We start from the raw sequence: 25,789 nt of genomic DNA, 5'->3' as shown, positions 1-25,789 counted from the left end.
ACTTCTGGCGAACAAAGTGGTACAAAAGGGGGTGGTGATGGATGGAGCATCTGAACCAATCAAACATTCACACCCAGTCAGCAGATCTGGGTTTAATCCATCACCGTTCTTTAGCCCACTCTGCCACCTCAGTTCAGACATGGCCATATGCAAATCAGTCTGACCCTGTGCCTCATGGGAACAGTCCAGCCCGAACTGCCAAGCCATGCCTTCCCTGGACCGGAAGCAAGCTTCCTAGGACCGGTTTCTGGCATTACAGCCGTCTTCAGCAAGGGACTCACGTCTGAGCATACCCTGCCAACTTCTGGCGACAAAAGTCATGCAGCCTCGGGTGAATGCATTGTAAATAAAAGTAAATACGTTTTTAAAAAGGCATCCGGCCACCATTATTAGAGCTGGTGGCGTTAGTTAAATGAAAATAAAAAGACATTGTTGGAGCATGTCCTGCCTGCAAATGCACTAGAAAAACAACAATGATGCTGCGGAATGTTTTAAAAAGGGGATTATTTCTAGAGGGAAAATTAAATTAGTCCCTCTCAAGGACTTAAATTAATGTTCTGTTACTTATTTTACTATAGAAACAAACTCCCAAGTGTAGTCACAAAACGAGTATTTTTTTATATATATTCTTTTTTGAATAGGGCAATACAAACAATTATATATACACAATTGAAAATATACAAAAAAACACCAAAAACAATACATATATCTGGACATAGACAGCAATCCTTATTGCCCTTATTTGATACTACGGATGCAAAAAAATTCCAAACAATGATTATTAATGGCAATCCGTAAAACAGAAAGAAGATAGCCCTAAGAGATAACACACAACCAAAAAAGCAGGCAGGAGAAAGACCATTAATAAAAGAGTGCTCAAGGCTGTAATTGAAAGCTACCGAGTAACAACACATGTAACAGAGGATGTCCCGATGGGAGGTAACAACAGAAGGCAGGGAGGTACTAAGGAGGGACTAATAAACCTATTTACAAATCAAAGGCCAACCTTTGCAAAGGACCATGACAGGAGCCAATTAAAAAGATGGGTGGAGAGTGGGCGTAGTTTACAGTCCATACCTGAATACAGCTTGTCTCAAAGAGCGCAAGCTCTGCCTAGGCGAGACCTAAAAATGATTAATGTGACTGTCTGTAATGCAACTGGTGCTCATGTAAAACGCTCTGATACCTCTGGGAGTTTGCGCTATATAAAACTCCAAAAAAAAAAGATATGTTAATGGAGGTTGTCTAATACCATTGGCTCGTCCAAGGGCACTAGACATATATGCCCACTTTCACCTCTGTTGTTTGCCCTGGTCATTGAACTCTTGCCAAACTTTTTCTAGGAAAACCATATGCACTGGCCATATTTTTCTCATATGGCGTTATCCTTTGTGTGAGACATGCAGTTGAAAATCTGATGCCAGTAACGATGAACATTTGTGAATTTAGTGAATATTTTGTGCTCTCATTAAATTGATCAAAAGCAGAGCTACTTTCTCTATCTGGCGACACTCGGGAAGCAGGTACTGAGATGAGATGTCACTGGCGACCGTTTGTGACCTGGACTTTGAAGGGACTTATCGCTCCTTTATTTTTTGATTTCAAAAAAATGTATTGAGAAAGAAGTGATAAAGAGTATAAGGAACAAAATACAATCCAAGTGATACAATTAATGCAAGAGAACTATACAATCAGGGGCTAAGCTTGAGAAAGAAACAAAGTAAATGCATATAAAATTAAAAATAGTCTGTTATGGAGCATAGAATTCGATTAGATAAAAGCTACCATCAAAGCACTAAACAACCGTATCACTATCAAATGTGGAGGTGGGGACAGGGGAGGAAAGAGAATAAAAGAAGAGAGGAAAGGAGAGAGAGAGCAGAGAAAAGATGAAAGGGAATAAAGGACAGGAAAGAGAAAAAAGAAAAAGAGAAAGGATACCCACAGGACTAACAAACCCAGAAACTTATAAGACAACATTTAGACAGACAGATCAAAAGGAAACTGAGGAACCAACCCTTTTGAGGACAACTCCATATAATCATCCAAAGCTTTCCAAACCCCACTAGATATAGATGGAGAAAGGTGAGCTCGATCAACCGACGTGTGAGCACTGCGTAAAAAGGAAACCCACGCCCACCATGTATGATAGGAAACCAAAGAGAAGGATTTCCACTCCATTAGAATGATTTTCACCGCAACAGAGAGGAGAAGATCCATCAACTGTAATTCCAATGGATCCAATGGGAGAGGAGATGGGGCAGCCAATGGGCCCAATAAAATTAAAGGGAAAGAGAGTTGGAACTCAATACCAAAAATAAGAGATAGGTGTTTATGAATAAGGTTCCAAAAAGGTTGAAGCAAAGAGCACCCAAAAAACATATGATGAAAATCACCTGGCAACAAACCACAACTCCAGCATAGGTTGTCATCTTTAAGACTTAGCGAGTGAAGACGCACAGGCGTCCAATGTAGGAGAATAATAGAAAAAAACGTAGATTGCATCACAGACGGTGCAATTTTATTACGAAGAGAAAGTTTACCAATTAATTGCCAAGTCTCAGATGAAATATGATCCGTAATGGCAGGATCAAAATGATGTAACCATTTTTGTTGGGCAACCGTCTGAGCAGGTAGAGAAGCAGATGACAAAAATTTATAAATTTTGGAGGCGACGTGACCAGATTTAATCCAAATATGAAAAAGTGAGATGGTAGCAGAGGTAGGATGAAGACGAACTTTGGCAAGGGCCACTTTGATTTTAAGAAAAGTATAAAAATCAAGATTCGTTAAAGAATGCTTTTGAGCCAAGGTGGAAAAAGGTAAGGGCTCATCAGAAGCATCATATAGATGTTTAACAAGAGAGACCCCTTTATCTGCCCAATAGGACATGAGGTTGGGAGAAATGGTGAGTTTAATTTTGGAATTCCGCCAGATAGATGACCACCTAGTTTTATGTAAAGGGATTGCCACCTTCTTGTCTATTTTCCTGACCGCCGCAATTGTATCAAGAATAATAGAGCGAGAAAACAGGATATGCAAATTAGATGCCGTGCAAAAAGAAGCAGTAGGCAAAGGGGATGCTAGTTCTTGTTCTATGAGCAACCAAGAGGGAACATGAAGAGATGGAGGAGAGAACCATAAAGCACCTTGAGAGGCCAGAAAGGCAGTTTGGTATTTTCCCCAATCAGGAAAATTGCAACCCCCCATGTCACAAGGACGACGCAGAAATTTGTATGCAATTCTAGCACGTTTGTCATTCCACAGAAATTTAGAAGTCAGAACATCGATTTCGTGAAAAAAGGAATCTGATAATTTAACCGGAAGCATGGATGAAATAAAATTAACAATTGGCGTGTTCATCATTTTAAGAGTCTGGAGGCGACCCCACCATGAAATATGATTCGGAGACCATGTATCTAAAAGACGGCGGACTTTAAGGAGAGTCTGAGATTCATTATAGGCAGTGGTGGCATAAAGAGTAGAACAGAAATAAATCCCTAAGTATTTTAGGTGTGTAGACTGCCACTTAAAGCCCGCTGAGCCGATATGAGAGGGGAAACAATAGGCATTCAAAGGGAACAATTCCGTCTTATCCTTATTTAAGGTATAACCTGAAACCGATGAAAAGAGGGAAATGGTATCTGAAATAGCAGGGATTGCTAAGGCAATATCGTCTGAAAAAATAAGAACATCATCTGCGTATGCAGCAGTTTTAATACGGTGAGGCCCGAAAGAAAAACCTTTAATAGCAGGGTGTAACTCAATCAATCGAAGAAGAGGATCAATAGATAGTAAAAATAAAAGTGGGGATAACGGACATCCCTGTCTAGTGCCCTGGCGAAGAGTAAAAAACGATGACGTAGCGCCATTAACTCTGTTAGCTTTAGGTTGAGAATATAAGGACATTATCATATTAATGAAAGAGTCACCAAGGTTGTGCGCGCATAAAACAGCATGAAGAAATGGCCAAGATACCTTGTCGAAGGCCTTTTCCGCATCAAGGGCCAAGGCCGCGGCAGGAAGTTGAGATCTTTTGGCAGCACCGAGAATATGACAAAAAGTGCGTACATTGTCTCGTGCAAGACGACCTTTCACAAAACCAGTTTGAGAAGGATGAACAAGATGAGGGATAAAGGATTCTAATCTTTTTGCCAGAATTTTTGCAAAAATCTTAGCTTCCATGTTGAGGAGAGAAATAGGACGGAAGTTTTTGGGATCTGAATGGTCTTTCCCTTCTTTCGGGATCACTACTATAGTAACTTCAGCAGCCGTACCCGAAACCGACCCATCCTTAACAAAAGAGTCAAAGAGAGATTGTAATTTGGGAACAAGTGTAGGGAGAAAAGTTTTGTAAAATAAAATTGGATAACCATCAGGGCCTGGAGCCTTTCCAGAACGAGTAGCTTTAATTGCAGAAACAATTTCCTCGGGGGAAATAGGCTTATTTAAAAAGGTGCGATCATCATCAGAGACCGACTGAATCGGGACCGAATCTAAAAAAAGCCTGACACCGGTCAAAAGAGGAATCATTAGAAGGAGTATACAGTTTATTATAAAAGTCACGAAACACTTCAAGTATTTCTCCTGTTTGGAATTTTTTAGAACCCGTGTGGTCCGTGATAAACGAGATTTGCGAGGACTTAAAAGAGAAATCCTGAAATTTTAATGTAGCAGCCAAAATCTTCCCAGCACGATTTTTTAACAACAACTTCTTGGATTTCTGTGCTTGTACGCCAATATGAGCTCTTTTAGTAACAATAGTATTATATTTGTACTTTAGTTGTTTTATAAGCTGTAAACAAGATAAATCCTTAGATTGTCTAAAGGTGGCTTCCAGAGTTTTAATTTGAGATGATAAATCTATAAGCTCCTCTTTAATATCAGAATTCCGTTTGGACATACATTTAATCACTTGACCACGGAAAGTGCATTTAAATGAATCCCATAGAACGATTGGGGAAGAGACAGGGCCTTCATTTTCATGAAAAAAAGTAGCTATAGCTTTAGAAAACTCATCAACCTGAGAAGCATCATGCAAAACTTCGGTATTCAATCTCCATGAACGAGCGCGCGATTGAGGGGCAAAGGAGGACAGAGTGAAAGTGACCGCAGCGTGATCAGAAATCAAAATAGGATGTATAAGCGGAGAAGAAGAGGTGGAAACAAGAGAAGAATGAACCAGGAGATAGTCAATACGAGAGAAGGAAGAATGAGGCGAAGAGAAGAAAGAAAAATCGCTACCAGTGGGATTATGGAGACGCCATAAATCCTGAAGATGAGTAAAGGAACACATATTAAGCATTTGTTTGTGAGATTTAGGAGGACGAAACTTAAATGCAGAGTTCCTGTCTAAAAGAGGGTCCATTGGTAAATTAAAATCTCCGCCTACAATAAGATTGCCAGAGTGCGGGGTATAATTTAATTTTTTGGTAACCGATTTCCAAAAGGTCGGATCATCAACGTTGGGAGCATAGAGATTCATCACGTATAGTTCATGTTGTCCATCCGACAATTTAGATAATAGACAGCGACCCTCAGAATCATGATCAGAAGAAAGTATAGATAAACCAGTATTTCTTGAAACTAATGTAATAACCCCATTCCGTTTGCCAGAGGCATCAGAACAGCAGACATCCGAAACCCATTCCTTCTTCAAAAACAATGCCTCTCTGCTTGTGACCTTGGTCTCTTGAAAAAGAACCAGGTCAGAAGACAAAGATTTGCAATAATCTAAGACTTTGGACCTCTTCACTGGATGATTCAAACCTTTAACATTAAGGGATAGAACATTTAAACCCGGCATGGAAATACATAATGATAAAGAAAAGACGACATGGATGACAAAAAAAGAAGCAACCACATACAACCAAGGAACCAATCTTCAATCCTAAAAAACACGTAGGGAGAAGCCATGTGGGGAAACCAAGACAAAGAGGAAAGAAGAGAAGAAGAAAAGAGAAAAGAAAGGAAGGAGAGAGGAAACAGGAGGGGAGGCCTAAAAAAGACCAGCATCATACTAGGGAGAACGTGGAAAAGGGTGAGTAAGGAACCCGTACCAGGAGGAAAATTAATTGATAGCACTAGCCCCAAAATATATCAAGCTGATAGCAGTAACATAGGAATTGGTAACATACAAAAGTAGCACCACAAAGCAGCTAGATAATGTAAATAGGCCTAATGTAACTAAGAAAATTGTATAATCACGTATATTTAGCAGTCTAATATCAAGAGACATATCTATAGAAATGAATACTGTCAGAAAAACTGATTAGACACAACAAAAGCATGAGGTAACTCATGAACAGTAGATAAAGGCATGACGATCAATATGCATATCCTAAAAATAGAAACATAGTTAATGAACAAACTAGAACTGTATATAAGAACAAAATATCTCCGAAGTGGAACTAGATAGAAAAGAAAAGAAGAAAGATAGCGGCATAAAAAGAAAAAGAAATATAGAAAACGACACATATGAGAAGAAACAAGGTAACTATGAAGATATAAGCGTCAAGAAAGGAGAAAAGAGACTTGAAATAAACAGTGACCAAAAGCAAAATATATCAAACTGATAACAGTAAAATAGGGATTGGTAACAGACAAAAGTAGCAACGCAAAGCAGCTAAATAATGTAAATAGGCATAATGTAACTAAGAAAATTGTATAAACACATATAGGTAGCAGTCTAATATCAAGAGACATATCTATAATAATGAATACTATCAGAACAACTGATTGGAAACAACAAACGCATGAGGTAACTTATGAACAGTAGATGCTTGCAGAACGATCAATATGCATATTCTAAAAATAGAAACATAGTCATTGAACAAACTATAACTGTATATAGTAACAATATATAGCTGAGGTGGAAATAGATAGGAAAGGAAGAAAGATAGCAAAAATAGAAAGAAAAAAGAAAGATAACAAAACGACACATATGAGAAGAAACAAGGTAACTATTAAGAGACAAGCGTCAAGAAAAGAGAGAAGTGACTTGAAATAAACAGTGACCGAAAGTAAAGACAAGAAGAGCTACAGACAAGGTAAAGAGCATGACTTTGAAAAAAGAAAAAAGGTAAGAAAAAAGAAAGGAGAAATGAATAGAAGCGGAGTAAAATAGAAGAACAAAGAAGGATAGAACAGAAAACCGAATGGACACCAGAAGAACAGGAACAGTCTATCAAACAGCCTTGGAAGTTAAAAACCAACAGAAAATCTCAACCTGAGAAAGAAAAGATCCAGGCAGACAAAAAATAGATCCAGAAAAAAGAAGACCGATCAAGTGCCCGAGGCACCAGAAGACTGCGAAGTCGCTTTCTGAATCTCCATCTCTATCTCCAACTGGTTGTCCAGGAATGTAGATAAATCTGCCGGTTCATCGAAAATTCTAGAACGTCCTTTATAAGTAATGCGGAACTTCGATGGTCCAGAAAATGAAAAGGGAATGTCCATTTCAGAAAGACGTTTCCGAAGATTGAGGAAGCCCTTTCTTCTTATGACCGTATCTCTGGCAAAGTCCTGAGAGATTGAGATACGATGACCATCCCAAATAACTTGTTTAGCTTTGCGCATATGAGCAAGAATCTGTTCAGTATGCTGATGCCGCAATGGCTTAAAAATGATTGCTCTTGGCTGGGTTGCCATCTTAGACCGAAATGTTGGAACACGATGTGCTCTTTCGATCTCAAACTCTCTATGGAATGAGATTTGTAAGGTGTCCGGAATCCAATGAGATAAGAACTCTATCATAGATGAAGATGATTTCTCAGAGTCTTCCGGCAGGCCAAAAATGCGTAGGTTAGATCTACGATTACGATCCTCCTGCTCAGTGAGATCTCTGCGCAATGCCGCCATTGAGCGCTCCAAGTGGTTGAGGGATCTGGAGTGTTTGTGCATACCATCCTCTGCAGAACTGATTCGTGATTCCGTAGCAGATACACGAAGAGAGAGGGCTTTAAAGTCAATCCTGATAGCAGACACCTCCACTTGCAGTAAATCTGTATTAGTTTTTGTTGACTGCGCAATATCATGCACTTCATTAAGGCGCGCTAATATGGTGTCCAGCGTGGAAGTAGTATCTGACTGAGCAGACTCAGGCGTAGGAGACACCGACCTAAGTCTTTTCAGCGACGTGCCAACATCTTTAGAGTCTTTGTTATTCGAGGAACGACCCATATTTGCAGCCATGAAGGAGTAACCTCGAAGAAAAAAAATATATAACCACTTAAAGGAAAGAGGAGAGCAAAAACTGCGCAAACTGTTGCCCAAAAACTAGATATATAGCACACTGAGCTCAATGGGCGCAAATAAGAGAATAGCGGCGGACTTATATGCAGGGCAGGCAGGTAGCTAACGAGTTATATAGCTACAATTAGAGCAGGAGGGCACAGCAAAGAGTTCGTAGGAAAAAGATCCACACCTGTATGAGATAACTGCACTGAGAGAAAACAGCGCGTGGGCAATTGAAGTGCCAGCCAAGCAGCAAGAAAATAACAGAAAAAAAAGGAAAAAAAGGAAAAAAATGTTACCAATTGCAGGCATCAGAGCAGGAACTCCCTGGACAACCCCACGACCTGCAAGAATGTATCCAAAACGGCATTCCTGAGGAGAAAATGCCAAGTGCGTCAGGAGCAGGAAAATGGCGGCTGTCCGTGAGGAAAATTAGCGTCTCAGGAGCGTGAGACCGAAATCATGCAGCCGGTGACCAAAACATCAGGAAAACATCTTGAACCCGCTCTCTGCATGTTCCGCTGCTGAAGGCTGCCGTTTCCGCACACAGGGGCAGTCCGGGAACGGAGAAAATAGCCCGACGGGCACCTCTCGCCGCAGAGCTCAAGCGCAAACCGCCATACTGAAGCGGCGCGCAAGCCACGCCCCCCTTATCGCTCCTTTATTGACTTAAGTGCGAGATGGCTCTAGTGCATCTAGAGATGCAGGTGCAGGAGGGGATCAGACTGCCCCTCTGTATGTTTGGTAGGAGATCCTTTGTACAGATGGTCGCCTTACACAGATTCATCCTGCACAACAACTTTTTGATGGGCTATGTTCTATGTGGTTTGTCATTGATTTGGTCTGGAAAACAGGCTAGGTTCAGCTGCCTCACTCGTCGCGGAATTACTTGGCAGCTCAACATACTGTGTATCATTCTGGTGCGTGTCCCATCAGAGCACCATATGCGGCCACGAGGAAGGACCAGCGCGTTCCCTGTCACTGGAGTCATGTATCTCTAGTAAGCTCATGTCAGGAGAGGCCGACATAAACATGGCGGCTGATTGGGATGGCATGGCATGGCATAGGATGGCTAACATTTCAGAACATGAAAGACATTCTCTCTCCTCTTAAAATTTCAAGCTGTACTCTGATTAAAAATAGAATCTGAGATTAGCTTCATAAACAGCGGAAAACATTAACCTGCATACCTTTAAGGACTGGCTTCCTAATGAGAGATTTGTTAGCCTCGGATTATTTAAAGAGTGGGTGCTGTACAGTGCCCTAGAAGAGCCTGTTACAGGCTGATGCTCTCCATGAAATCTTACATGATGACGTATCCATCTCCCCCAGAAGGCCCTACAGTACGTGAGTAAGGGGAAGAGGGATTAGTATCTAAAATGATATGCTACATCAGCTGCTCAGGGAGAGGTAGGCACTGTAAGGACAAAACAAAGATGGGGGTACCCTTAATGTACAGATTTCACACAAATAACGTTGACACGAAGTCCCCAAATTGTATTTCAATTGTAATGCTCGATTGAGCGGTACAATGGAAATACATTTTTTGGTCTTCGTTACTAGACCGTACATGCACTGTCTTTTGCGAGACGTATTGTAGCTTACAGTGGGCTTAATGTTCGCCCATTGCTTACCATTGGCTGGCTTCATTGTTACCCACGTTTTCTTGCTTGCTTATTTGTTAGCGCGTTTAGGCTTTCCGGCTTTTCTTCCTCTTCTTGTGTTTGTCCCTCCCATAGAGCATGGAGGCATTTCTTGTCATTCCACTGCTCCCTTTTCAGGTGCTACCATTTTTTAAGCACTCCTCGAGAGTGCATGTGTTTTCCAGCTGTGTCCCTCATATACCTCTCTCCTTCCCCACCTACCCTGCTCCGGTGTTCCTCTCTCTCTCTCTCACCGGCATGCTTCTCCCCCTTCCTCCTACATTGCTTTCATGTGGTTCTCCCCGTCAGCTATGCACTACTCTTATCTTTTGTTGGCCGTTGCTCCTCTCCTTATTGCTCTTCTTTGCTCTCTATCCATACCTTAGGCCCCTCCCACGCCCCTTTGTGTAGCTTATGTCACCCCAGTCCGCTGTGTCACCTCTGCGTCCCGGCCACCGTGTTGTTTCACCCGCTATGAAAAAGAAAAAAGTTTTTGCATGTTTTTTTAATTTTCCTTTTACTAACCACGCCAGGGTTTGTACGTCCTGGTACGACTTGCTGTAGCCCTTGGAATGGCTGACCACCTCCCTCTAGAGAGGGTGTGTTAGTCCCAGAGCCGCTGTGTTTGACTATAAGCCCCTGAGTAGTTGCACTCTCGTGTGTTGGTTTTGGGTATGATCATGTACGTTTTTTAAAATATTTTTTATCTTCAATCACCCATAGGCACCATAAATTTACCTTGTGGTCATTGCTATCAGTAGTGTGACGGCAAAGATGGGCACAGCGCCTACATGCTACCAACATTTGGAAGCTAGAACAGTGACATTGTGAATCAGTGACTGGTGTTCTTAAAAACGCTTTAACTTTGCACGGGAAATTCACATAAAAGAGCATTTTGTGCACAAATATAGAAAAACCCTGACAATTCTGGATCTTTTCCAGCTGCTAATAGGAGGTGTGCGGAAGGAAGCTGGGGAGGGCCACGCCGATGTCCACCCCTCCCATTTACAGTAATTGTTGAAAAAAGGTCCAGAATATTCCCAACCCTCCTCTTTTAAGACAAAGTAAGTGCCTCGTTAGTTTAGATTACCCCCAGCTTTACTTGTGCGGCTGGCCTGCAGGTTAGTCGCACAGGACTCTGCTTGTTGTTCGGGGCTCAGTGGGTGTATGCCGTTGTGATAGTCGGGCTCGGTGAATGGCCGCAGTGTTTGCCTTCGGCACAAAACACACCGTTCATACAGAGCCTTTCAAGTGCCAGTCCGTTCCCCAGACCTCTTACCTTGGCCGCTACCCCTTTCCACAAGCAGACAGAGCCCCCTTCTGAGCAGCTGCTCTCTGGTGCCCCTGAGACACCCCCCTCCGGTGCTGTGGGTAAAAACCTGTAGTACTTATGATTCCGGACATTTCCCCCTGGAAGTGAACGTTTATTTGTGGCAATAAATGTGTTGTGTTTGATTGTGTTGTGTTCTCCATACGATTTTGTTTCATAGACTTTAATTTGATATTGTCTTCTTAAACCTTGTGCAGGCATGTAGTGTTGTGCCGTGGTACTTATTTTTGTGGCCCATTTAGCGGTGTGTGTATTAAAGTCCTTTTTCATATCTGACATGGCACCTTTAGCAGTTTGCCAGGCTCATGTAATACAAAAAATTCCTTAAAATGTTGCTATATAGTGTCTATAGAGTAACTTTGGGTCAGCATTCTTCAGCCATTTGTCTGCTTCAGTGGCATTCCCATCACATGACAGCATATAGCATTGGGCAATAAGTCGTTGACTCTCTCGGCCTCTAAGTGTCTGCATTTTGTTTGAACACATGTGCACTTCAGCCTGAAATTGAGTGTGCTTGTTTGCCAAGGCTTGTTTGTGCGAGAGTAACTTTAGTTTCACATTTTCTCCTTTTACTGATTTCCCTTACTTCTTTCCGCTATTTTTTTTTTTAATATCTGTTTTAGGCCCCAGGCAGCTCCATAGACAGTGCTAGCGGCTGCTCGTTTACAGCTCATTTCATCTGTAGTGCACCATCTCTTCCTACAGGACCACTGCTTCTGCTCAGAGTGGCTATCTGGAAGGGTATCTGCCATAGGTGATCATTATCTGACTGTTCCAATGTAACCGCCACATTTAAAAGCAACTTGTGAGCCATCTCGAAGTACTAAAGCTCTTAATCACTATTCAAAATACCATTCTGAATGGCTGCCTGCTGCTATTTTTAATTGTTTACTTAGCCTTAATTGCCAGCACATTCGTGCCTGACATGTTTTTCTACTTTCTTTTAATTTTTCTTTTAATTTTTGTTGATTTTGTGTGTGTGAAAAGTGAATTAATGTAAAAATGGACCGGTGACTTGAGTTCCTGTATGCTGATAACTTGAGTACCTAAGCTCATCAGTAACTGAAGAGGCATGTTCAGTTATAAGACTACATAGGGGGGTTTTGGGGAGCACTCCATATTACTCCGTTTTTCCATTTTTTCCACTAGGAACTATTCATGTTCCTCGTTTGCGTGCAGGTTGGGTAAGTGCCTAAACCCTAGGGCACCAGTGAACAAGCAGGTAAAGGGGCAAAATCATTGCCCGCACCCACCGCACAGTTGCTGAGCCTCTCTGGCAGTTGCTTTTAGCACCTTAAATTACTTTTTAAACATTATTAGCCATTCTTTTGTCAGTCTCTGATAAATCCATAATCCACTTTAGTACATGCTTTATGTCACTCCACACACGGGATTTTGTTGCAATTTTCAAATTTCTAATACGAATGCTGTGCCCATCCGGACCTCTTGCATAAGCACGACAAAGGCAAAGGGTTCTTCCAAAAACAGCGTTTATTCAAAGACCAATGCATTTCGAGCATCAAGTGCTCTTCATCAGGGTACGCTGTTCTAAACGTTCTCATCGCTGCAACCACGAAGGTGAAGTAGTGTGGCTCACTGGTTAGAGGCGGCAGACCCGAGAGCAGAGGACGGCCCGGGACCAGGGTTCGATTCCCGGCGCGGCAGGTTTCGGGACCAGGGTCAGCGGACTCGATAATTCTCTCGCCTCGGTGCCCACTCTGATCAGCGTTCACACTCGGCAACTCTGGGCATTAGCTTGCCTCATCTTCACTAACGGCCCCACCAGACCGCCGGGGATGCCTGGTCTCACCCTGGAGATACCCATTAAGGGACCATCTCTCAGGGAAGCCAGGAAGGGTTTCGCAGCGGTCAAAGCGCCTTGGGACCCTATGGGTAAGTAGTGCGCTATATAAATGCCTATACATACATACAATTATGTAGTTAGAGTAGTTATTAAAGGCTTACAGTGTGTTGCTCTTATTTTCTAGTTTTCAGAACATTTGCACTTGCTTGATTTCTCTAAAATGATTGATCGAAGCACTCACTTTCTAATCCTGAACATCTGCAGCGTCCACATCCCGTGCCTCTCTAAGTCTGGATTTAAAGAAAACATTAAGGCGGCTGGCGCTACCTTTGGGCGGAGTATGAGCCAGCTATTGGAAGCATTTTTGCTTTTGCAAAGCCTGCAGTTTGCAAAATCACGGGCTTTGCAGCTGCAAAAATACATGCCACTTTGGACTTAACCATGTGATTTTTACCGACGTGTAGAATACACTGTGACACCCATATTGACGCTCAAAGGGAAGGAGATGTGTAATGGGCATCCTCCTCTCCATTTCAAGTGTGTATGCAATCTGTCAGTAGGTTGTGACTACAATTGTGGCCATAACCCATTGATCTGTTACTAAGACCTGAAATGGGATGGTAACTTATTTGCAGAGTGGCAGACTCCACCTTGTGAAGATTAACTGCAGGCATCAAGGGGAGCAGACACCAGCTGCGGAAAAAAACAAGCATTGCAAATAGCACTCAGTCTCGCTTACCTATATGTTCAAGCGAGAACAATTTGGCATTGTGTTTTTAGTAGTCTGTCAAGATCAATGTTGTCTCCTCAACATTCGTGCTGCAGTTTTTCTAGTGACCAGTAGATGGCACTGAAAGGCAGAAAAATGGTGTTGTGGTTGTGTGGCTCTGTTTGTAGTGCTTCATTTGGAGGCAGGAAGAATGGCAAAGCTACTAATGGTGAAACCATAATGTGGATGAGTCAAACGCATAAAAGGGGCACAGCGACGATTGGGAGCAAAGCAACTGAAAATTAAATGAAATCCATGCAATCTTGTTATGTTATAAATGTATACAGCGCACGAATACCAAACGGTGTCTTGAGCAAGGATTGGCTCTGGGGAGTACGTTATACAATGCAATCTCCCAACAGACCGGTGGAGCTGTCTGTAGTGAGACCGCAAAAATGGTAGTATGCAGTGAATACAAATGCAGGCATGGAAGCCTGCTGCCTGATGTAGGCATTTTTCCATTCACAGGCAACATTTCTGCATTATCTACTGGTTGGAAATTCTGTATGTGTAAATTTGGGGATTTTCAATGCATTTTAAATTCTATTACTAGTGTAGTTTGCCTGGAATACGTATGGAATTCTTTGTGAATCCTATAAACGTTAACATTCTAGATAGGAAGCAGTAGATATCTTGTATTTTTTACTTTGAGGAGTGTTATTCAAGTCACGCACAAACTTTATATTTTAAAACGCACTGTAATGTTTTTGTTATTTTTTATTGAGCCACGTATGATCATGAGTTCATTTGGTACATTATTATATTGGAATTCAGTTTTTCATACATTTTACAAGTACTAATGCTTTACAGCTGACAGTCAATTCTTAACTTGCACAGTTCTTGCACTGTATTACATATTACAGAGACATTCTATTAATATTGGCATGAAGATAACGAGGTATGATTCCAAATGCGTTAACTTATAAACTAAACTCTCCCACCCTCTTACTCTGGCTCTTTCCCCGATTTTGTTGCTGCTGTGTAAGTCACACACATACTTATCACCTTTTGCAGCAGTCTGGTGGGTGACATGTATGTAATTAATGCATTCCATCAGCCTCCATGTGTTTATTTTATTTATTTATTTGTGTATTTTCTAAAGCGCACAGCTACCCCAAAGGGGTGTCCCGGCGCTAATGAACAGCGCAGCTGTAAATCCCAGGCAGGATCAACCTAACTAAACAAGAAAGTTTTAAGGGATCTGCGAAATTAAAGTTCCGTCGGAGACCTATGGAGGTAGAGCGGCAATTTGTTCCAGCGAATGGTGGCACACACCTGGAAGGTTTTGCCTCCAGCTCGTGCTTTTTTAAATCTAGGCGTGACCAGCAGCAGTTTAGTGTTAGAGCGAAGAGCTCTAGAATGGCTGTAAGGACGGAGACTAGAAATTAAGTAGGCTGATCCTGAGCCTTGATTGGCCCGATATGCCAAGGTCATGGCTTTAAAATCGATTCTTTTAATAATGGGGAGCCAATGTAGGTTCCGCAAGTGGGGGGAGTTGTGTTGTTTAAGTGAAATGCCGCCGACCAGACGGGCAGTGGCATTTTGGACTATCTGAAGTCTGTGTCACAGTCCAGCTTTTAAGCCCAAAAGAAGTCCATTTGCATAGTCCAAGTGCGATGTTATAAGCGCATCAACTATGGATTTACGGGTATTGCTGGGCAGATAGTTAAATAACTTTTTTATCATTTTAATTTTGCAGAAACATGCTGCGGAAACTGAATGAACTTGATTATCAAAGGACAGGCGATTGTCCCACCTGACACCTAAGTTTCTCACCGATTCCTTCGGGAGAGGGGCAAGACTCAGATCTTCCGGCCACCAAAGATTAGAAGCTAGAGGGGAAGGTTGATTGAAAAACAAGACCTCAGTCTTTCCTGCATTGAGTCTAAGAAAATTGAGATCCATCCATGTAGCAATATTCCTGAGGCATGACTTAAGGGGATAAAGGTGGAGAGGGAAACCTCTTTATAGGTAAAAAGGAGCTGGATATCATCAGCGTAAGATGTTGATTTAATACCCAACTGGGATATCATTTCAGCATGAGGAGTAAAATAAACATTGAAAAGAAGCGGACTCAATGAGGAACCCTGCGGGACACCCCATTTAAGTGGCCTTGTAGTGGAGGTGTAGGGAGGAGTATGAACCTGTTGTTTTTGGCCAGAAAGAAATGATGCGATCCATTTAAGAACTGGCCCTGGATTCCAATGGATTTCAGTCGTTTTAAGAGGATCGGGTGAGAGACGGTGTCAAATGCTGCTGAAAGATCGAGCAGCACTAACACCGCCCTCGATCCTTGATCAAGTGTCCACCTCATGTAGGTCGGAAACTCGTGATTTCTTTAACCCCAAAACAACATTTTATCTTTCTGCCACATCAGTGCAAGTGGGGACATTATTATTTAAATTCCCTTATCTGTTTTCAAATGTCATTATTCTACTCCTTTCTCTTGGCACATAACCCGTGTTAGGTATACTCCCTCTATCACCACTAAAAAAAGCTTTATAATAAAGCAAGCAACACAAATCTGTACTGTACAACTGTAATCATATTTGATGTCCTATCTATAAAGCATAATACAATTGAATCTTTCCCAAATGTTTCTTCTATGTATTGATAATCATCTTTGTAATTATTCGATGCATTGAATAAACCTGATTCTAGTGATGCCATATTAGAACAATCTAGCATTATCTGGATACTTGGCCTCCATGGTGCTGCGGTAAGCGGCCCCCCTGGTCAGGGCGCTGGTGTGCGGTGTTGAGCTCTGGAACTGCACCAGGGAGTACCTATGGCCAGGTGGAGCAGAGAGGCTGTAGGGAGAGCATGTGTGAGACCTTCCCCAGGGCGGGCACCAACTGCCAAAGGCTGGTCTCTTCATAGCAACATATGCCGTAAGATATGTTGGCACCTATGTATTAACATGTGGAGGCTCAGAGTGTAATATGCTATTTATTACCTTTGCTGAGTGTGGGGAGGAGCCAAGACTCAGGAGATGCGAACCCTGGAAGGAGTCAGAATGCCCTTCCCATCCCTCCGCAATAGTTATAAAAAGCATATTATACTCTGTGCATCTGCATATATGGGTTATGCCAACCCATATATGCCATGGTATTTTTCATGTGTACTAGTTTTAATAGAAGGTTATAACCAGAACCAGGATGCAGAGGGTTACATTCACGCAGTAGGGTAAAATATTGAGAAGACCTTGTACGGTATGCAGAGCTGTTTACCCTGTGAAGTGTTGGATGGACTCTGTGACGCAGCGCGAAGTGTTTTTGTGTCAGCTTTTCTGTACTGCGGTAATAAACGCAAATTCACCTTTGCATCGCGGTAATAAACACGTGGTGCGTTTATTAATACCGTTCCTCTAAATAACGTGTTATTCGGTCACATTTATTTGTACTGGCGCGACAAAAATTCAAATAATGTATCATAGAGTAGGTGCGTATTTTAACATTGTTATGTGGAACGTGAAATAGAATTATAGTTTGACATTGTCCAATGTACTTTGAATGTAAATGTGGAATCATTAACACTTTTCTACACTAGTGAGAGACTGGCCGAGTAACTGTTTGCTAAACTCGATGTTTTTTCCTCCCAGCCTTTCCTTCCTCTTCTGAACCTTCACTGTTCGCCGGAAGTGCACACGTTCCTCTGCTCGGCGTTTGTGCCCGCCTGCACAGAGAAGGTGCGCGTGGTGCCGCCGTGCCGGAGTCTCTGCGAGAGAGTTTACTGGGACTGCAAACAGCTGATTGAGACGTTTGGCATATCCTGGCCCGAGGAGCTGGAATGCAACAGGTAGACAATATGTAACTTTTGGAATTCGCTGTTGATTGTTAACTCATGCAGGTCTTCGCAATGAGTAACCTCTTAATTCCAGTGAGTAAGCCATAAACACTAGTTGCCAGCCCATCAGTATTACAGATGTATTTAAAATAACTTTTACTCAGGTTTTCGGCTACTTGAAAACAGCTGAAAATCTGGCCCAATAGGAGGACTGAGAGGAGAACCAAATCAGAGTATCTGAATCCCTGGTAATTCCTCTTTCCCTACAACACAGATTGGTTATACTTTAGGACTGAATTTTAACTATAGCTGCTTAACATTTGGTGTAGTCCGTAACATACAACATACTATGCCGAATGCACTTTTCAAGAGGATTTCACCAGTATTGTATATTTAAAGTATTCAAGGCTGAAAGGGCACTTTTGTGAAAGAGTGATTATATCCTTCAGGGCTCAGGTGTCCTAGCGAAGCAAAAAGTACCACCGAGAAGGCTGATCTGAACCTGCAGTGAAGCAAACACAGGTGTGATGGCTGCTCACCAAGGGTGATCTGTAAATCCTGCGCACTTTGGAAAGCCCTACGAAAATGCAGTGGGTCCCGAGGGTGATAGGACGGGAGGGACATTATAAAAAAACAAAACGAATTAAAATAAACAACTTACCTGCGAGAGAGACCTCCTCCACCATGGTCTTCCCTCCCTGAGGCAGGCAGGCTCCAAACTCCCTTCACCATTCCTAGCGCTGCTCTCTCCAGCATGAGAGCAGCACTATAATTGGTGGGGGCGGCCTCACTCAACGCTCCACAGCGCTCTGGAGGTATTGGCGTTCTCTAAACTGGCTGTCTTAAGACAGTTGGGTTAGCTCGTCATGAGGCACAGTGGAGCTGTGCTCATGACGAGCTGGGCTCGTCATAACGGTCGCAGTCCGCCCACACGTAATTGATTCCCCGCCTGCGCGGGAGAATCAATCAGTGGGCGGAGTTGTGACGAGCCCAGCTCGTCACGAGCACAGCTCCACTGTGCCTCATGATGAGCTGGGCTCGTCACAAGTACTGCGACCTCCACCCCTGCGCCGTGGGGGAATTACACCCGCGGCGAAGGGGTTAAACTGAAAGTGGCCTGCTCTCTCTGCTGCTGCCATTCAGCAAAACACACAAGATGATGGGCGGAATGTTGCACAATGGCAAAACATTCACCCCCAGTCACAGATCTGGGTTTAATCCATCGTTATTTTGCTCACCAAGCCACCCCAGTTGAGACATGGCCATATGCAAATCAGTCTTGACCCTGTGCCTCATGGGAACAGTCCAGCCCGAACTGCCAAGCCATGTCTTCCCTGGACCGGAATCAAACATCCTAGGACCGGTTTCTGGCTATCAGCCATCTTCAGCCAGAATTGGCAGTTCGGGCTGGACTGTTCCCATGAGGCACAGGGTCAAGGCTGATTTGCATATAGCCATGCCTGACCTGGGGTGGTGTGGAGTGCAAAAAAACGATGGATTTAGGCCCAGATCTCTGTACTGGGGTGAATGTATGACATTTTTCTGCATTCTGTCCATCAATTGTTGTTTTTGCCATTCAGCAGATGCCCCACCCCCGTCTTGATGCTCCGTTCGGGACAGGGTGGAGACAAATAAAATGGTAATAATTAACTTCATTACCATTTTATTTTTCTCTCTGGGGCCATTTTAGTGAAGCGATGCTCCTTCGCTCAAACGGAGGAGCCACCCCTGAGGAAAGGTTCTGAGGGGTAGTTAAAATGAGGAATATCTGTGGCGGGAGGGGCAGATGTCATGAGGGCAGGGAGAAATTTGGTGGACATATTTCACAAGGGGAGATGCTGGCAGTAGAATAGTGAGCGTCCATGATAGGTCTCCTCCATGCTGTTGGGGATGCTCATGCAAAAAGGAGAAAGTGAAAACAAGAGAGTGATGGATCAAATAGACTCTAGAGTTGAATGGAGCCAAGAGAGGGGACACATTTACCTGTCTTGGGGACTGTCTATATTTTGTAAGCTATAATTAAGAAAAACACCCGTTGAAAAAGTGCCCTGGAAACGGTTTGTCCCCCAACTCATGTCACACAATCTGGGTTAGCAAAAAAACACCCATTTCAGTATATCAGGCTGAAAGTGCTCATATTCACCCCGATCTGTAGGGCTAAAACCATTATTCAGGAGATCTTTCATTTGAGCCGAAATTGACATCACAGCGTGATGTGACCTAAGAAAAGTAAAGGACATCTCGGACTTATTGAGGAACTGTAGAAATAACGATGGGTCATAAAGGAGGCAGCAGAGGAGAGCGCTGAGATGTTTGAGTGGAGAAACTAACTGCAAAAGCGAGCCAGGCCAAGTCTTGCTGCAAAAAGATGACTTTGAAACGTGAATGTGAAGAGCTAGAGAAGCTGCTACCACATCATGAATGAACAGAAATGTAGTAGTCCTTAAAATCTGAGTACAGTGTCCTTCAGTAAGCAATATGGCGACCATGGCTAAAAGTAACTCTTTTACCATAGATTCTATTTGAAATTACTTCTACAAAAAAGTAAACCATTAAAATGTAGTGGTAAAAAAGTCAAAATGTATTTATGTATGTTTTCGATAAATATACATTTTTTGTTACACAATATTTTAGTTGCCCATTTTTGTATTGCCTTATTTATTCTTTTCCTATTGTCGCTCTCCTCTGCTCTTTTTTTTCTATTCCTTTTATCCTCCTTTATATCTTTTTAGGTCGAGCTTGGGCAGCGCATGCGCTGCTGCAAGGCATGCAGTAGTGGAGTACGTCTTTGAAACCCCGCCCACTCTCTGCCCATATTTTTAAGTGGCTTGTGTCATTGTCCTTCGCAAACGCTGGCTTCTGAGTCATTATTAGGCTTGTTAGTCCCTCTTTGTCTGCATTTTTTACCTCCCATAACAACTGGACCTTTTAGGGGTGTTGTTACATGGTCTGCTTTATAAGTCGGTGAGCACTATTTTATTTAATGCTTTTCCCCTATTCCACCCACTACCGCACAGCACACTGCCCGCTTTTATTTTAATTTTTACCAATGGCGGTCCATTTATTTATTTTAGCAGTGCGTCCACACTTATTTATTTTGTTTACTAGCACCCATGCAGCGCTTTCACATTCATAGAGGCAGCGCCCCTTTCTTTACAGAAGGTGCATCTAAAGAAAGGTACGCGGCTGACATTAAAGTAAAAGCTCCGCATAAGCGCTTTAACCAAAAAAGCCAGTAGCTTACACTCTCGTTAATGCGAGACCTCTTACATTGCAAATGCTTGTCATTTATTTGCGGGAGGTTATCACTTGTGCCGCTCTCCCCCCTTTAAGCCCACTGTTTGTGGTCCTGCCCTGTTTCCTCACCCCAACTTTTTTCTTTTTCTGCATCAGTGGGCTGCTGTCTTTTGTCTGTGTTTCTCCTTTCGAAGTATCCTTTCTGACTGTCGGCAACCATTTTGAATAGTTTTTTTTGGCCTTTGACAATGCATTGTCCAGTCTGTCTATTACCAACTTGGATGTCTACAGGCATCTAAGATCGTGTATGAGCTCCCTGTGCAAGTGTCTTAAACATTTGTACGGTGCTTTATAGCCATAGGTGCTCCTCATGCCTTTTGAACATGGATGTGACTTATGTGCCTGTGCCCAGTTTGATCTGCTGCTGAAAGCGTTTTACTGAGCTGCCAGTAATAAGGCCTTTCTTTATTGCTTAATTCCTTCGTGCTATTCCGTTTTTTTTTAGTCTGAGGGTGCAATGCTGTTCGTACCGGTAAGTCCAAGTATTCACAGGAGTGACTCTTGGAACTGCTAGTCCTTATTTTCCTTTTTTTTTTATAGAAGCATCAGCCCATACTCCCCCTTTCTACTTCAGTGTAGACAGAAACAAAAATCGCAGTTTAGCTGTTTGTTATGCAGGAGTTAATCTGACACTTGGACCATGAGTTGTGGCAGTGCACGAATGCTGAGGACGGGAAGCAAAGGACTGCTATTTTAATTTTTTTATTTTTATTTACATATTTCTGCTTCCCATGTCAAGTAAGTAAGCCCGTTTTCTACTAGCATCGACCAGGCAGAGAGAAATATACTATTTAGCTGGCTCGGAAAAGAGACATACAGTGACCATAGTTTCACCCTAGACTTTAATTTAGAAAAAAAATATTACATTCAGACAAACAGTTAGTTCTAACATGTTATGTTCGTACACTCCTAGTCCTACAGGGTTGACTATGACTCAGGTTGCTAACCAGGGTTAGACAGGAAAACCCTGCTATGAAGCATGTACCGTTATGTGGATGACTGATCTTCCACCTACGTCCAAACAGGAGAGAGGAGCTCAAGATCATTATAGATGTGATACTGATATAGTCTAAAATCAAATCTTCAGTGTGACTTGAAGTACAGCTAAGAGAAGGTGTGTAAAGGTCTGGTTAAAACACCCCCCTCCCCGCCCCTTTGGTCATGAGAGGGTTCATTTTGGCATATTAGAATGTCTCATCTGGTGCAGATTCTGTGATCCTTGATCAACTAAATCACATTATCGCATTAGATTAAGGGGGTGTTACTTGGTACGCATGGTCATTTCTTATCCCTGTGAATTTACAGTTCTATAACATTACTGCAGAAACGCATACGCATGGCTGCAGTTTTAAGAGGCCAAAGGAGAAGCTGAAGTCAAAATAGAGATCCTGTGGGAAGCAGCAAACTTCTTCCTGTAGAGTCAGAAAAGTCCTGGTTACACTTGAATTTCGGCCATCCATTAAATTCCCTCCTGGCAGGGACAGGCATTCATTAATTACTAGAACGACAATCTCAGGAAGGGTTAGCGAATGGCTGATCTGCATTTGGAGTCTGTTTCTGCCTGAGTGGAGGTGTCTCCCGACTATTAAGCAAAGATCACAAGTTGACGGAGCCCAATTCAGCGTAGGGTCTTCTCTTTAAGTAGCATAAAAAGCTAGTTTAACGAAGAAGCTGCCGTAATGGGCTACCCTTGCACACAACGAGCTTGTTTTCACCATCTAGCATAGCTTTGGACTACTCTTCTTCCAAACACATACATTGTTTTGGGAAGGAGTTTGTTATGATGCGCCCAAGTATCAAAGAATCTTCGGGGAAAGGGCAAGGATTGTCTCATTTGGTTCCTGTAAAGTATTTTATTCTTTACCCTGGAGCCCAAAGGCATCCCAAGTTCTCGGATTTAGATGGCAAAGTGTATTTCTTATTTGTGATATGCAGACAACAGTATTTTACCTTTTTTATGTGTTGTCATTTATTCAGCCGTATTTGTTACATTTAGCACTCCCTGGTCTAACATATGTTTTGATTAGTGTAAATCTTGTCTACAATGTGCAGAGATGTTTTATCCAGTCAGATAACCAGCTGCATTAAGGGTGCTTTGATTGTGTTAGTTAAAAGTATATATTAAGCAATGACAATATGAAATGTGTTGTGACGTTCCTTGCCTTGGGAAATTGCTTTAGTGTAGATATTAATTTAGCTCATAAGATTAATGTTTACTCATCAATTGATTACGCATTGATAGTTTCCCATAGAGACAAAGCCGTTGTTGGTTTTGGTTTCATTTGCCTTGTCTAATGTTTCCATAATAACCTTTGTTCCTTATGTATACATCCTGAGTTAATATAAATATATATACGTAATTTTATATATAAAAAATATATTACGATACATATATGAATATATATTCTATGTGTATAATATGTTTATTTACAGTTAATGCTTAATATTCTTTAGGTCACTGTGTAAATCTCACAGATGCTAGAGCATAAGACAAAATAGTTGTTATATAAGCAGATGTAATCATTAATTTTTTATGTAACTTTGTTTGTTCTCTTTGCAGGTTAGATGACTGTGCTGAGGAGCCTCATGGCACGGTCGATGTAACTGCAGATTATCAAAACACACCCAAACCAATTGAATTGGTTCAGCGGGACTACGGATTATGGTGCCCGCGGCACCTGAAGACGCTAGGTGGGCAGGGCTATGCATTCCTGGGAGTGGAACAGTGCACCCCGCCGTGCCCCAACATGTACTTCAAAAAGGATGATCTCGACTTTGCTAAAAGCTTCATCGGCATCGTTTCCATCATTTGCCTTTGTGCTACTTTGTTTACTTTTCTCACTTTCCTCATTGATGTGAAGCGTTTCAGATACCCGGAGAGGCCAATCATCTTTTATTCCGTCTGTTACAGCATTGTGTCGCTTGTGTACTTCATTGGCTTCTTGCTTGGAAACCATGCAGCTTGTAATAAAGCAGATGAAAAGCTCGGCCTTAGAGAGACCGTGGTCCTTGGGTCGCAAATCAAGGGCTGCACTGTTCTCTTCATGCTTCTTTATTTCTCCACCATCGCAGGAACTGTCTGGTGGGTGATTCTCACAATAACCTGGTTCCTAGCAGCCGGGCAGAAGTGGAGCTGTGAGGCCATTGAGAAGAAGTCCATGTGGTTCCACGCAGTCGCCTGGGGTGTTCCGGGACTGCTTACGGTTATGCTCCTGGCCATGAACAAAGTAGAAGGGGACAACATCAGCGGAGTCTGCTTTGTGGGTCTTTATGATCTTGACACTGCCCTATACTTTGTTCTCCTTCCACTCTGCCTGTGCGTTGTATTCGGGCTTTCTCTTCTTCTAGCAGGAATCATTTCTCTGAATAACGTGAGACAGGTCATTCAGCATGATGAAAGGAATCAAGAGAAGTTGAAGAAATTTATGATCCGAATTGGAGTATTTAGTGGATTGTATCTGGTGCCGCTAGTGACTCTGCTTGGATGTTATGTCTATGAACAAGTTTACAGGACAACGTGGGAGATCACATGGGTTCTTGACCATTGCCAAGAGTACCACATACCATGCCCATACCAGGTGAGCAGTGGAACTCCACATAACATTGTTCAAGCAGACCTCTTCTATGCCGGTATTGTGAAACTCTGAGGTATATGTGCTCTGTCATTAGGTGAAGACATTCCTCCTTTACTAATGTCCCTCACTGACCTTTGTTGAGGTGGTGGTAGGGAGTGGGATCGAAATGTGAAAGGTTGTCTTTAACACATTCACTCCTCTTTTCCCTGCTTCCTTGATTACCTTGCAGACAAGTTATATACACTGTGCTATGCCATTGGGCCGATAATCTTAACATTTAAAGGTTTTTCAAAAACAAAAGAAAACTAAAATAAGTGAATGATTAATATAATAACAACAATGTAGCAAAGGACTACTTTAGTAACAGTCCATGGATGCAAAGCTGCCTTTGTTTTCCAGGATTGAAGCTGTGACTGATGGGTACAGCCATCACATAACACTTTTTAACCTGAGCCGTTGGGCTGATCTTGACTAGTCTCCAGGTAAAGAACATAATCAAGTTCAGTCATGTATGTGGCATGGAAATGTATTTAAGATAAAGCTCCATGCTTTTTAGATTCCTGCTCACATGAGGTTCCATCAGCCGAAAAAATGCTAAAACTCTGCAGAAGATCCTAAAATGATTATTGAAAAATGGCTTTGCTTAACTCGGGCAGTAAGTGCATGAGTTTTGCAGGCACTTTCTTGTGACAAAATTATGCTGCATTACTTCCTATCACTCTTTTAAATATACATTGAAGTTGCACCTAATCACTTTTCTTCTTAAAGTTTTATGTCAGATATTTTTGATGTTTGTTGTTTTTTTCTTCTTTATAACCTTTATGTTTGTATGTATGCTGGACATTTAAGCTGCAGCTTTAAATGTCCAGTCATAGTAGTGCTATACCCTTGCACAGCTACAGATGCCTAGACACAACTTTAAATATAGAGACACAACCTTTGCAAGCCCAGACACAGCTTCTGATCAACAGACACAATCTGTAGTCATATGTCTAGGGACAATCACAAAATGCCCAGGTATAGCTTTGTGTGCTCAATTTATTTTTGGTTTCAAGATTATTTAATTTAAATTTTACGGTGAATATGGAACATTAAAGCATACCTGCCTGTAACCTCCCCATATCTACCCCAACACCCTCGATCTCGATGTAGAATGTACTTACTTTTCACACCACCCCAGATTTCCTAGGACGATAAGGGATATCCTTACACTACCAAACCTAGAAAACCCACATGTGTAAATATGTTTTAGAAGAAAGATAGACACATTGTGAAATTGAACATTTAAAAATTGCATCCCAGAAATATAATGTACCTAGTGAAGAACACTGAGGAGTGAGAAGGAACTGA

General features: G+C 42.2%; 1 protein-coding gene across 1 annotated transcript in view; it reads left to right on the top strand.

Annotated features, from left to right (window-relative positions):
• FZD6 (frizzled class receptor 6) overlaps nt 1-25,789 on the top strand; it is a 243,356-nt gene that overhangs the window by 197,339 nt on the left and 20,228 nt on the right. The window contains exons 3-4 of the mRNA XM_078686904.1: nt 17,383-17,579; nt 23,425-24,442. Of these exons, the coding sequence (XP_078543030.1) occupies nt 17,383-17,579; nt 23,425-24,442 (1,215 nt within the window). The remainder of the gene's footprint in view (nt 1-17,382; nt 17,580-23,424; nt 24,443-25,789) is intronic.

The sequence above is a fragment of the Lissotriton helveticus genome, chromosome 4_1 (genome assembly GCF_964261635.1).
Source record: "Lissotriton helveticus chromosome 4_1, aLisHel1.1, whole genome shotgun sequence".
Lineage (NCBI taxonomy): Eukaryota > Metazoa > Chordata > Amphibia > Caudata > Salamandridae > Lissotriton > Lissotriton helveticus.
Note: the sequence above shows the minus strand (reverse complement) of the source record. Positions and strands in the feature narration are given on the sequence as shown.